This window comes from Nothobranchius furzeri, chromosome 16 (genome assembly GCF_043380555.1).
Source record: "Nothobranchius furzeri strain GRZ-AD chromosome 16, NfurGRZ-RIMD1, whole genome shotgun sequence".
Classification (NCBI taxonomy): Eukaryota; Metazoa; Chordata; class Actinopteri; order Cyprinodontiformes; family Nothobranchiidae; genus Nothobranchius; species Nothobranchius furzeri.
Window position 1 is genome coordinate 35,441,942 of NC_091756.1, and position 14,145 is coordinate 35,456,086.

Sequence of the window (14,145 nt, forward strand, 5' to 3'; positions counted from 1 at the left end):
CAATACATTAATAACAGTGAATGCAGCTTTGAGATAGGGGAAAGATGGGGCGGAGGTGGGGGAGGGGTAATTTTACCTTCTGAAGATCATATCACAGCAATGTTTCTGCTGTTGATCTGATGTTCACTCCTTTTTGTTTTAACATCCATATTGGGCCTTTTCTCTTGGCTCCTGCTCAGCTTGTGGTTAGCGTGGTTGAGCGGGGACGTTTCCTTTTTCTTGGATGTGTTTGTACTTGTGTATGTGAGAATAAATCATTAACTCCTGGCTGAAACATTCCCCCGTCTCCACTCCGGCTGTACTTGTTCTGTTTCATCTCCAGTTATCAACTCATTCATCCAGACTCCTCGTGTTTTGCAGCTGGCCGTCTTTTGTAACACTTCGGCCTAGCCTCTGTTAACTGTCTGCGTTACTAAAAGTGTGAGAAAACTACAGTCTGCATTTTAAGACTGGTCATTTGTTTAGGAAGATGCTATCAAAGATTTGCATGTAGCGACACAAGCCAAGAAGATGCATTAGCAAAGGAGGAAAAAGTAGCTAAATTTATGGCTTTGGAAAGGAAATCTACTTTAGTTTTGCCAAAATAAAGCTACATATTTTGTGGTTACAGTTTATAAATCAAATTAGCATGGAACACTTCAGCTTCTATCATTGATTTCCAAGTTAAATGAGGTTTTGTTTGATATTATTTTATTGTTCTAGACTGTAATAAATAAGTCTTGTGGAACTTTGTCAGAATAAATAAATGTGTTTAGTGCGTTGGACTTGGCTAGATGTCTGTCTTAGCTTTAATGTATAATACTGAAAAAGTTACAGAAGTGATGGGGTTTAAATTATTTCCAGTTTCAGATTCAGAAAAATCTTTTACAACCACTAGGAACAAAAACTCAACTCTGTTAGTGAATAGCATAATAACATGAATATATGTTGTAAAAAACATTATAAACTTCCAAGTCTGATTAAAAAATGCATCAAAACCAGACTATTTCAAGTGAACTGGCACAAATCTAAATGAAAGCAGAACAATATCCCAAGTTTCATGGTATACAGTAAAATAGCATCTTATGGCCCTTACACACTGGCATTGGCTCCACTCCACCTGGACCGGGTTGGGAGTGTTCTCATTTATGTAGCCTGAAATTTTCCAGAGTGTAACCGGACATCTTTTCAGCCCTCTTCCCCAGGCGGTCTGCCTGGAGCCAACCAGGGCTGACACACCCACTGCCGGCTAATTGGCCAAATCAAAACCATGCGTACCGTTAGAGGGAGCCTCCGATAGGCAGATAGAATCAGCCCGCAGGGGCTTCCCACATACGCGATTCATTATTCTTCTGGATGCTGTGGAGTTAACGAGCCTCTGACTGAAGCCGTTTTTCTCTGTCCCTCACTGCTGCGAGGAGGCGCGCGCGCACACACACACACACAAACACATGCACAGTGCTGCCAGACACAGCAAAGCAGGATGCAAAATCAGAGTCAGAGAGTCTCCCAAAACAAGACTGCTCAGGCCGCTGTTGTTTAATGATGGCGACACCGCGGACTTCTCTGCGCTCTTTTGCCCCGCTCACCTGCTCGGAGATGCGCTCATGACATCACAGGCCACAGACCGCCCATGTGCTCAGTCATGTCCACATTCCTAAAGTGAACGAACGCGGCCAGGCTGGGGCGGGCAGAGTGGAGTGGAGCCGGTGCTAATGTGTAACCCCCAAATTCCACTACCTCCGCTTCGGTCCGCCCCCGCCTTCCGCAGCCACACGCTTCCTAACTCAAGTTTTACTGGTACCCACTCTACAACGGCTCCGCTCCGGTGCGGGGACCTGAGGTGGGCAAACAAGCATGCGTGGGATTTTCGAGATCTTGCGATACAGTCCAAGCAATAAACGCGGAAGTTAGATCCAAACACCCGTTGTGTGGGAGAAGCATCGAAATGAAATGTTTAATCTGCCCATCATTTGTGTTGAGAGATCAGCAGTGTTTGGATCAACAAAGTGTGACTACTTTGATAGTGGAAACTGTATTTATGGCTTACTTTTGTGCATTTAAACTTCAGCTGCCATTGATAGTTGTTAAAAGTTGTTAAACCTGTGCATATGAAACAAAAAACGCCTTTTGTTTATCGATTTATTGTGAAAAACGGAAGTTGTGCTTGCTCCTTTTCCTGTTGGGCGGTTATGATTTCTGTCCATTTACTGCGGAGGTGCTCCGGCGTCCGGCAAAAATAGAATCAATCCTATTTTTGCCGGACGCCGGAACAGAGGGCGGCGCACTGCGCCGCACTGCCGGAGCACGGCCGGAGCACGGCCGCAGTAGTGGAATTGCTCTGATTGACTACAACGGGACCGATTTTGCTCAGGCGTTCGTGTCGGAGCGGAGCAGAGGTAGTGGAATTTGGGGGTAAGTGGCATTAGTCTAATATTCAGCTCTAGATAATTTAATAACCCCAAGGCTTTTTTTAAATAACATTACATACCGTAAATCCTCTAATATTGGCCTGTATTCAATTAACGGCCGGGTATCATATTTTGGCCGGTGTCAGAGTCGGTGGAGGTGAATAATGGCCAGTATTTTATTGTGGCCGGGTGGAATGTGGTAACAAGCAAGTACCACGGGGGGGGGGGGGTTGTGTCATCCGTCTCACTTTTGATTTGCCAGTGACCGACCGCGATTTGGCAGGTGCGGAGACGAAGAGGAGGTGAAAATTTTATATCAAATTCTAAGAGAACGTGCTGATTATGCTGCAGAACACTGGGGAGCAATAGGGGTTGTATGAACTAGTCGACTTCACTATAGTGACATTTTATGCCTGTCATCGACTATTCGCTGTCACGTGATAATGACCGGCAAGATGCAGCCCTCGGAAAAGACAGCAGCCTGCTGTCAGCAGGTGACAAGCTCAAGCGCGTCGGGAGGCAACGCGCTGTGCCAGAGCGTCGGCACTGATGCAAACAAATCCTAAAGTTTCACAGTTTTTTTTTCTATTAGAAGCTTTGCACGAGATAGGTGTAGGAGACCATTTCATGTTCAGACTGCATTATAAACTCAGAGTAGGGCTGGGCGATGTGTCCTAAAATCAATAACACAATATATTGAGGATTTCACCTCAATAATGATAAATGGACGATAACTACAGGTATGCGCAGAAACAAAAGTTGTCCACTAGATGGGGCTGTCACATGTATTACATTGAGTAACATTTTTACGTGACTCAAGGTGGTACAGCTTCTTTTTTATTTTATCTTTTTGTGTGTCCTGTCTGGCTGTGAAGCAAACAGAATTGATGTCTGAATGCTGGTGGCAAAACTTACAGATTTACTCTCAGGTGGAGCATCAAAGCGTCTGCTTTTAATGTCACGCCTGATACTTAAAACTTTATTGTTATTGTTTTTGAATGCTTTTTAATTCTGACCAGACACGGAGACAGAGGTGAAAGAGAAAGGGAGAGACAAAAGATTCCACAAAAATAAACAACAATGAACAAGAATCTGCTTCTAGACCTGCAGAAAGAGAGAAGAAAAAAAAGCAAAAAAACTAAAAAAATGGGACACAACAACAATACAAGATCAAGCTATTACTGTGTCAACTTGAAGAAATATATAATCAACAATGTTTAACTGAACAATCACACGATAATAAATCACAGTGCATTAAGTGCCCACCATAGCCTTAAGACTGCATGAGAGCACCATGTGAGCACCTGTGTGTGTACACGCGCTTGTTTATGTAAGGTTTTTTATAGGGGCGTCCAATAGAGAGTGTGAGGGGCCACAGATCTGCCCCCTAAAGATGTGCAGGAGATGGAGGGAGCTCCAAGTTCCAGAGATCCAGGAGCTGCCCCAGAGCACAGGAACTCCAGGGAGACTGCGACCAGAAAAGCCCCTGCTCCCCTCGAGAGGCGCAGAGGATCGCCCCGGGGGGCCACAACCAGCAGCCGGCAGAGTCCCGGGAGATATCAGCGGCAAGCCCACAGGCCTGCCCACAGCCTCCCACCCCCTAGCCGGCCAAGCCCAGGACCCAATGACCCGGGACCCAGGGGCGACCACCCCCGCTGGGGACCCAGCAGAGCCCAGGGACCCAGACCCCGCCAGGCAGCCACCGGGATTGGTCAGGCAAATGCCAAAAATCTTAAACTCCCTGACCCGGGAGTCAGGACCCAGGCAGACCAAGGCACCGCACTCCACACCAGGCGTGGCAGGGAGGTGGTACAGCTTCTTAGAGGGACATGAACGTTGCCAACCTACACACACCTTTTCATTTTTGTATTATGTGAAAAGAGTTCTTAAAATACTTGCTTTTTCAGTTCAGTTTGAGTTTTTCATTAACATAACACATGTTTGTTTAATTTTTTGTTTCTTTTGAATAAATAATTCACCCTGCCACTGTGAAACGTGTTAGCTATCATGTGAATTTATGCTACTTGCTGCTGAAACAGAACAAGTAAACACACACTTTCATATTTTTCCTATATTACCACTGTTCAGGTAAAAGGTTGTAAACCGACAAACTTTAAACAATCCCACCAAATTCTGGTTTAGTGCAAGACTGATGGACTGAGAGGTCAAAGTGTAGCACTAATAACCAGCATTGACAGAAATAGTTTACATGCTTGTGTTGCAGATTATATCTCTACAGCAAAGTGATCATATCTGATGAAAAGTTATCTGTATTTCTCCATGATTGAATGCACATGGCCTGTCACTGTTCATGTCCGAGCAGAACAAATACTATAAGACGGGTATTCATCATGAGTAAAAACATCCATATGCCGCAGGAAGCCAAGACTTTGATATAGAACACATATTAATGTCTCTTTGAACCTAACATTTCAGCTTTTATGGAAAGAAAATCACAATAAAGGCTTTTTGGTAACAGTACATGTTTTACTCTTCAGTGAGGACACAGATGTCCCAAGGACATAAATGAACAATCTTCCAGTCTTCAGATTCCCTGTGACATCTCTCATGACCTGTTTCTGACTTTGGGACTTCTTATAATTATAATAATTTAAGGACCCAGTGAGGTTGACATCTACTTCCTGGCCTGGAAACAGGATGGTTGGGGAATTATTACTTGGAAAACTGGCTGTGGATCAACCCTGTCCTCCACGGAGGACAAGCTAACCTTTGACCTCAGAAAATAAATTAATGTCATGGGAGCAACCTAAACTATTATACCGGAGGTCCTGATTGTACTGAAGTATCCTAAAGGTGTTCCAGTGAGGCCCCATTCACAGGTCATGTGTACATTGGTTATTAATTGCACCGGTGCTCTGAATACCGCCTGCTGCAGCATCTGGAGCTGATCCCACTCTTGCATCCTCTGAATATTACTGTCCTTCAGTCTAATTCAGCGTCTCTCCTTACATGGTAAGGACCAAGAGGAGGGGAGCTGTACTGGAGAGCAGATATGTCTGGCATCTACTTTCAAACACAAAGCTGCTTTACTTTTAGACTACCATCTGTATGCTTTTCAACACACAAAACGAACAATTAAACAGATCTGTACTTGTGTTTTTGTCTCTGTGTTCATAATTAAAACTGTTTTTGCTGCATTTAATGCCTTTTTCCAACTTGGAAACTTGAAGACAGCCGGTAAAAGGAATCCATCAGGTTGTGAAAGCATTTCCCGAGAGCTCATTTGTCTTACTGATGTACACAGTCCCTAAATAACCTTTACAACCCAAGGACATTGAAGTATGAAAAGAAAATTGAAGGTTGTACAATTGAATATGTCACAAAACCTACCCACATGGCAGTCAAACAGCTGTTATTTTGTACTCACTGTCAAGGCACGGAGCGCAGACAGTCTGTGAGTCTCGACACGGTGTGACGACGCCCTCACCGGGTGGACACTGCTTGCAGCATTCTCCAAATGTTGTATTCTGACCTGAAGGACATTTATCTTCACTGGCCAGAGCCCAGTCCTAACAGTCAACACACAGGTCAAGCAAATAAAGTTATTAGACTCAACAGCAAGCATGAAATTATAAATGCAAAAACACATGAAAGTTGTTTTGGTTGCCTATAAAGTCACCCTCCCATGTTCAATTGTTAGAAAACAGAATTAGCAGTGTTTTTGTAAGAAAAGGCTAAAGAAACTCCATTATTCTTGTAATTTTCATTTATTCATTTCTGAACCACAAACTTTCCATTCAAAGGGATTAACATGGCATACGTTTGCTTCTCGATACATTCACTCTGTTCTTTAGTTGGAATTAATGCATTGTGAGTCGATCTCTGTGGGGAAAAAAAGCTCTGGCGCTCCTGTTTCAGGAAGTAGAAGTGAGCGGCAAGAGTGGGGAGCAGAAAACGGCAGGATCTGGAGTCTTACTCATTATTATTCATGATATTCAGATATCGCTGATTCACTTCTGATTGGCTAACAGCAACACACTGACTCTGTTATCTCAGTTGATGTTTGATCTCCACAAATAACACATGCCTGACAGAGTTCTGCCGTGTTGTGGAGTTTATAATGCTAACAGTCAGCTTCTACCAGCTGGACGCGCTCTGCTCTCTCCTGGATGCTAAATAACAACAGCCTCCCCCCATTGTGAGCCAAGATGGGTGAGTCCGCGAGTGCTAATTTACAATGTGGCATAGATCTGTGTGGCTTTTTCTGACCCAAGCCCGTCTACTTTCGTTAGGCGGCTAATGCAGGAACAAAGGGTAGCAGACTATTTTCACATTCAGCCTGCATGTGAAACTCAGAGTGACTGATCAAAAAGAACAAGTATTAAAGTTTATCAGTGAACTTCCTCTTTAAGGATCAGGGGGTATGAATTTTTCTAGTTCTTCTTTTTTTGACCGTGTGAAATATAAGACAGCTTATCTTGATCTGACTTATAAACGTGCAAGACTCAAAAAATCTGCAGAACAAAATTCACACTCCGGTGGAATTGGTTGGGGCTGACATGATAAGATCACACGTCTAAAAACCTCAGCATTAACCACATGTGGGAACTGTGTGAGCATTTTACAAGAAGTGATATAGCAATCGAGGCAGCGTGGTCGCACATACAGACCACGTTGGGCTGGTCTCCTCTTCCAGCATTCTTCAAAAAGTAACCCACTGAGTGCTTTATCTTAGCTGTCAACAGGTAAAAGATGTTTGTGCTTGCCTCTGCTCATGCATTATTGCATGAGAATGTGCACACACTTGCACACTCATGTCTCAGCCCGAGACTGTGTTTACAAGAAAGCTTTGAGTGTGGCCTCAACAACATTATATCACACTGAACCTTCATCACACAGCTCTTTTTCACTGTAAATCGCCCACACACCTTCCAAAGCAAAGTGGTCCCGAGTCTGTCCTCCTCAGATACATGAGGAGGTTTAATGCCTATATGACCTGAAGAAGAAAACTTAGCTTTTTGGTGTTGGTTTGATCTCATAACAAAGTCTGATTCAGTGAACAGGTGAGTCAGTTTATTTTAGTTTTAACAACTTCCTAAATGAGAGTCAGACGAACATTTTATCACCAGTCAGAGGATGTACACACACTTGTATAGATTGGTGAACTTTTGTGAAGGAGGTACGTTCCACATAAATCGTCTGGGTTCAGGTGTGTGTGGAATGCTGCTGACAAGACGTCGAGAGTTCCCCGCAGGCACATCTACGTCAGCTGACAAAGTCTCTTCACATGCAAGCTCACACACTTGTTTATTAATTCACCCATTGAAGTTGAGCTCCTCTGTTTCATGATATCTTTATCCAACAAAAATTATCACTAATTTTAATGTTGAAATCATGATTATTTACAAAGAATAAGATGCATTTATTTCTCCCGTTTGACCAAAAGCACCAAGACTCATCAAAATAAGAGCATCTAAACGTTCGTCCGATACTCACAAATAGCATCTCGCGCCAGGGTGTGCTAGACTGTGCATTATGATTGGAATTCTTTTATTAAAGTTTCCTATCCTATACTGTTGTATGAAATGTATTAATTTGACATTGTCTCAAAAGCACAAAGTTTTTGTAGCTGAAGTTTTCTCGTTAGGTTAGACCCAAGATATCCAGAGTTCACATTTTAAAAAGAGCACAGGTACAAGTGTACATTTATACAAGTGGTCGTTGTGCTGTTTAGTAGGGTGTGAAATGTTTCACATTAGTTGTGTTTTCACTGTAGGACAATTGACCGGGAGATGCAATGGCTCGGTCCTCTTAGGTGTTGTGTCTCTATATAAATGTGGTCCTTTAAGGACTTTGCACAGACGTTAGCTTATCACAACTGCTTCGGCAGGGGGTGATGTCACTGATCAACGCCAAAAAGCATCCTCAGACTCTAACAACATTGATAGTGTCATTCCGTTGAAGTACAGCATAATATAATTGAACCAGTGGACCAATAGAGTGGCTATGTGATGTAAAATGTGGCGTTTAAAGACCAGAAGATGCGCAGATTTTTACAGTGCTCTGTGAGACAGCAAAGGCCTGTGAATTATGCAGTTGTGGGGCAAATTCTGAAGCACTTTTGGTGTTGGGAGTTTAAAAACAGCAATTATAAAACAGCACGACTGCTGCTTATTTTAATTTCTTTCATTCCTCTTCACCAGCAACTCCTCCATTTTTACTAATGGCGGTTGTCTTGGCAATGTCTGCCGATGACATTTCCTACTGAGTTACAACCAATCAGCAAGAGTTAACCAAAGGTTCTGCCTGTGTACGTGGGTGTGTGGTAAAGCACCTTGGGGGGTTGTAGAATAATTAAAGAAATGGAGGCAAACTTTTGATGAGTGCCTAAAGGTGCTGGTGTATTTTGCCCTTGTTCTGCCACCTGTACTTGCATTGACTTTTCAACACAAAATGGTGGACATGCACAATATTTGGAAGGCAAGACAAAATAAGGACATGTCTGCAAAACACAATTAGAAAACTTTTTTGTGAATGTTAGGAGCTGAAATTATCATTTGATCAATTTATCTGCCTTAATAAAATCCCAACGAATATACATTTGTAAAGGTGTTGACCTTCAGCTTGACCTTTGTGACATTTTTGTTTAGTTGCATGAGTCACTTAAACATTGCAATATCTTTGCAGCTGTGTTGAAACTGCAGCATGCATAGTCATGTTTTGCAATGATTTAAATATAAATCAAAACCATCTCCAGAACTTTCCCTGAACATCTTCTCATGTGGTGCACACATATCCACTGGCGCACATTCATTCTTAGATACTTGTAAACAAACCTTCATGTGAACAAACCTGTTTTAAAATGACACCAGAAATGACTCCCAAGTTCCTGCATTAGGCATCTGCTTCTTCTCTCTCTCTCTCTCTCTCTCTCTCTCTCTCTCTCTCTTTTTTTTTTTTTTTTTTTTTTTTTTTGCTCCAGGTGTGGGTGCAACATTACCTAGCTTAAAAAGGCAAAACTGAGATTTCAGTGCATCACTAAATTCTGCTAAAGTGCGCAATTTGGAGACTAATGTGATTTGAGTGAATTGTGTTTGGCATGAAGAGAAAGAAGAAATGCACATCATTTTAGCAAGTTGTAGCTTGACTTAAATACTTCCTAAAGTTGTTTTTATTGCGAGAGCGAGCAGTTCACTCTAATAGTCAACATGTACAGAATCATTGGGACATGCAACCAGTTAAAATTTTGCTATGCTTGGTTTTAACGGGTAGGGAGGTAAACTTTAGTTGTTAATAGCGTAGATCCTGCTGGACAGTTAATGTGCAAAAAAGTTACAATTTAAACCTCTGAATAACCAATTTCTAAAGAAATACTGTATGAAATGTGTTTCTGAGGTAAAGTGATATTGTTCCGACCAGACGGGAGAGTGTTGCTGCCATCCTAAAACAACTTCAAGCTTCAGTGTTTTAAATTGGTTCAAACTTTCTTACCATCATCATTTTCACATTAAATTAAAAAAGCACAAATTTACATTTAAAAAACACAAATATCACAGGTAGTAGCTTAAATTTAGCACTTTTTGTGCAACCAGTATAGCCATTTATCCCATGCACGTTGAGAAGCAGCTCCTGACATCCAGCGACCATGTTTGGCTAGAACACCTATTTTGCCTAATGCAGGGATTCCCAAAGTGTGGTGCGTGCACCCCCGGGGGTGCGCGAGCTGCTGCTAGGAGGTGCGTGAGGTGAAAAGTGTAATGGCTGCGGAGCTCAGAGAAGTCTGTCATATGTCACCATTAGCATAGCCAGAAACTCATTTGTGGGTGGGCCTAAGAAAACGGAAGTGGGCCCAATAAATGTAATTGAAAACAAGTATATTTTTGCGCGTGTGTCCTCCACATGTGCCCTAGCTTCGTAATAACAATGCGCCGAGCTTCAGCGCTCTGGCCTGCACACACCGATATGTTCCGTATTTGATCATTTTTAATGATGTTGGAGGAATCTGAAGGTGGTGAGTCATTCTGGCAGATTGTAATTAACACCCTGTCTCATGCAGGTGTTCTGACATTGTAAACCTCACACACAGAACATTGTGGCTGTAACAAAATAAATCAAGAAATGATTCCCATTCAGGCTATTAACAGCGCGCTGAAGATCTGAAGTTCAGAGTGCGGCTGTCAGAGAGGTCAGACCGTCAGGTCGTTCCAGCGGAACCACGGCTCATGGGTGCACAAGTGAGCACATCAGGGCTGGGCAGAAGTAACACTGGTTTAAATAGCGCCAATTTGAACGGCTCATGGAGCTGTGCCGCGCGCGCACACACACACACACACACACAGATTCAATAAGCGAGCACGCTGCGCAAACGCCGGCGCGCCGTCAGACTGAAGACAGAAATTAGCGCTGCCTCCTCTGTGATAAAAAACTTTTAAGAGGTTTTATAACATTTTTCATTCAAGGTCAAATTAAGATATTAGCTTCTATTTTGGGATGACGTATTAAAGTCGGGTCCGCTCCAGCCAGTGACTCCGAACCTGACTACATCTCATGTTACTGCAGCATTTGTTATTCCGGTCCGCATGGCAGCGGATCGCAGATTCAGCCACACCATAAAACAGCAATAAGTCGGTCTGAGGCAAAATATCTTTTCCATCTTTTCCCCTATAGACATTTGATCACGCACAAGTAGGTGATCAGCTCAGGTTTACGCAGAGCAGAAGGAAGGAGAGAGCTCTGGCCACACAGGTTAAACGTTCCTACTTTAAGAAAACCGTTAAATTGCATTGTTTATGTGCTACCTGGGCACTCTAAATATTTATTTAAAATTAAATCAAAGGAAATTGTAATGGTATCAAATGCTTATTAATTACTATTTAAAAAATGAAAGTGATGGGAAAAAGGTCGATCATATTCTTTAACCCTGTCTGTTTAGCTTGACGTCTGATATACACACACATATATATATATATATATATATATATATATATATATATATATATATATATATATTTATATATCCATGCCCTGCTGTGGGGGCTGGGGTGTGCGTCGACATGGTCGGGACATAGAAGGGGGTGCACGGCTAAATAAGTTTGGGAACCACTGGCCTAATGAATAGTGTGGTGTTAAATTGTTGGTAGTGTAATGATTAATAAAAGTATGTTTTTATTGGCCGCTGTGAATCTTAGAAGGCTGGAGCTGTTTTAAGATGCCAACAGTCTGTTTTGGAGTTGCCTATAAAGTTCAAGCCATTTTTATCTTGTCAAAAGGGTCCAATTGTACCCAGTTTCAACACGTGTTGTCATCTCAAAGTATCACAGAGCAGTGTCCTGCTCCTCGGCCCTACTGGTTGAAAGTAAAATTATAACTGTCATGAACATACCTGCTGCAACCTGCTGTAGCTGGCGCTAAACACGAGCTAATACTAACATGAGCCAACTAATACTAAAATAAACCACAAAGTGAAAAGAGCCACACTGTTTGATATAAAATATTATTACACACAAGTCCAGTAGCAACAAAGCCAGGTCAATATCAGTCCGTGATTCAGTAGCCTCCTTTAGCTTCCTCAAACTAGTGTAGGCCATGCCGATGTTCGCTCTGGTTTTAGCTTTTTGCTTCATCTCCAGACATTACTCTCTTACTTTTACTTCCAGGCTCCGCCATGATGCTACCAGAAAAGGCAAACTTCTTCTTTTTCTTCTTCTTGTGCTTTTTATTGACGATCAGCAAACTGAAAATGCTAACCACTAGCATTACAGATAACAGCCATGAAGAACGCCCCCTAGAACACCTACCAGCTCCACAAAACCATCTAGTGCAGCTTTTGGTCAACAGAGGGCTGCAGACTGATGTCAAATATGAAACTGGTCAAGTTTGTAACCCAGCAATCACTGAGATCAATGTTTAAGCTCTAGCTTAAAGTTTAAAAATATATATACATTTTTTTAATTGCTTCAAATTCTTATAGCAGTTTGTGCAACGGTTATGTTGGTAATATTTACACTGATAACTAACGATACGCCAGACACTTACCATATAATGTCATGTGTCTGATCCTGAAAACTGATGACGGCATAAAAGTCTCCAAACAACTCTCCAATTATAGAGATGTCAAGATGGCATCAAACTAACACACATTTGTCTTGGCTGATCAGACCAGCTGCTAGCTCACCAGGCCTAAAGGAACTAAACACTATGTTTCTGACCGGAGGATATTCAGGGAACTAAACAGGTGGTGACTATTTATAACTTTTAGTCACAAAAGCTGGAAAATTGGTGTACAAAAATATATCTTTAGGATGTGAGGAAAAGAGCAAGGGTGGATGAGGATGAAGAGGAGTGGGGAAGGGTTCAGGATCTATCAATATTGCATGTGCTGAGCCAGCAGAGGATGCATAACCATCAGGGGAAGCAGCTGTCATTTACTGGTGATGCAGCTCCTAAACCAGACTGTGACTGAGCTGTCTCGCGCTGAGAAGTTTGGTCTGGACGTCGAACAAGGAAACAATCAGCAAACTATAAACTCTGAAGAGATTCCTGCTCTTTCTGCTGCCGTGCCATGACACTGCTCCTGCCTCACTCGTTGTTTCCTTCTGGGTGCGCGTGTTTAATATTCTGCTCCTGCTGCGGCTCGTGCGTCCGTGCGGTTTGTTTTCCTTCTGTAATGTCATGTGGATCTGAACAAAGTGCAGAGCTCCTTGAGCGATGCTGAGTTTTTACTAACTAATTCATAATGAGACATTTATTAGGTTTGTTTTTGTGGACGTGAGCGCACGTCGTTGTCCTGCTCTCTGCAGGCAAAAACGTAACTGAGCCGGCTGGACTGTAGCTCCAGCAACGATAACGTGGTCAACATGAATGGTTGCTGCAAGGGGACAGGTGCACGTGCCAAGAAAGTCTTAAATGTCTCTAAAAATCCATCAAAACATCCAAATGTATAGATTTCAGCATGCTTGCTGTGATTTATTAAAACATTTCCTGATCAAATTTCAAAGGGGCATGTGGAAGGAGTTAAAAACTGAAAGGATGAAACGTTTCGCACAAACTTATTCCGCGTATTCAAATCCAAAATGTTTCTTTAAAGAAAGTTGAAAGCAGACTCACCAATCCGAGCATCAGAAAGAATAAAACTGCTTTCATCCTGTTTCTTTGTATATTTCCAGATGGGGATCGGATGCAGAAGGATGCGGATCTCAGCAACTTCGAAGGGAAAAGATCACGGCTGTCATCTCTACGACTTTTAGTTTAGCTGAAGAAACAAAGTTGGAAAATACTTTTTATTAGATAAATAAAATCGCTCACTCAAGAGTCTGGTAGCCCGTGTTTCAACGCACAGAATGCGGTCAGTCGGTGGGAACAAACGACGCAAATGAGTGACCCATTTGGGTTTCTCTGTGCGCACTTCATGCACCTCTCACGCAGCAGAAGCTCTCAGCTCTGCGGCTTCAGGAGATCCAAAACACGCCCACTTTCAAGCGCGCGTGCGTACACACACACACACACACACACACACACACACACACACACACACACACACACACACACACACACAACAGCTCGTTTATTAACTTTTTTTGAGAATTTAGACCCGACAGATAGCAGAGCAGGGCCATTGAAAGGCACAGGGGGCTTAGCCTCTAGGATTGAAAGAAGGAATTAATGCATCAAAGGCTAAAAACATTACCAAACCCAACAACCTCCTGTATGGTAATATTTTATTGGGCAGTAAGTAGCTCGGGAGGTAAAGTGAGTTGTCCAGTAATCGGAAGGTTGCAGGTTTGATCCCAGCTCA

At 42.6% G+C, this 14,145-nt stretch overlaps 1 protein-coding gene across 2 annotated transcripts in view; it reads right to left on the reverse strand.

The window, feature by feature from the left end:
* ngfrb (nerve growth factor receptor b) overlaps positions 1-13,797 on the reverse strand; it is a 54,544-nt gene extending 40,747 nt beyond the window's left edge. The window contains exons 1-3 of one of the 2 annotated variants that reach the window (XM_015963187.3): positions 13,688-13,797; positions 13,458-13,602; positions 5,779-5,920 (exon numbers count right to left, since the gene is read on the reverse strand). In XM_015963187.3, the coding sequence (XP_015818673.1) occupies positions 5,779-5,920; positions 13,458-13,493 (178 nt within the window). In that variant the 5' untranslated portion in view covers positions 13,494-13,602; positions 13,688-13,797. Of the gene's footprint in view, positions 1-5,778; positions 5,921-13,457; positions 13,603-13,655 lie in introns of both variants that reach the window. The other variant, XM_015963189.3, reaches the window with a different exon arrangement.
* Between the last annotated feature and the right edge of the window lie 348 nt (positions 13,798-14,145).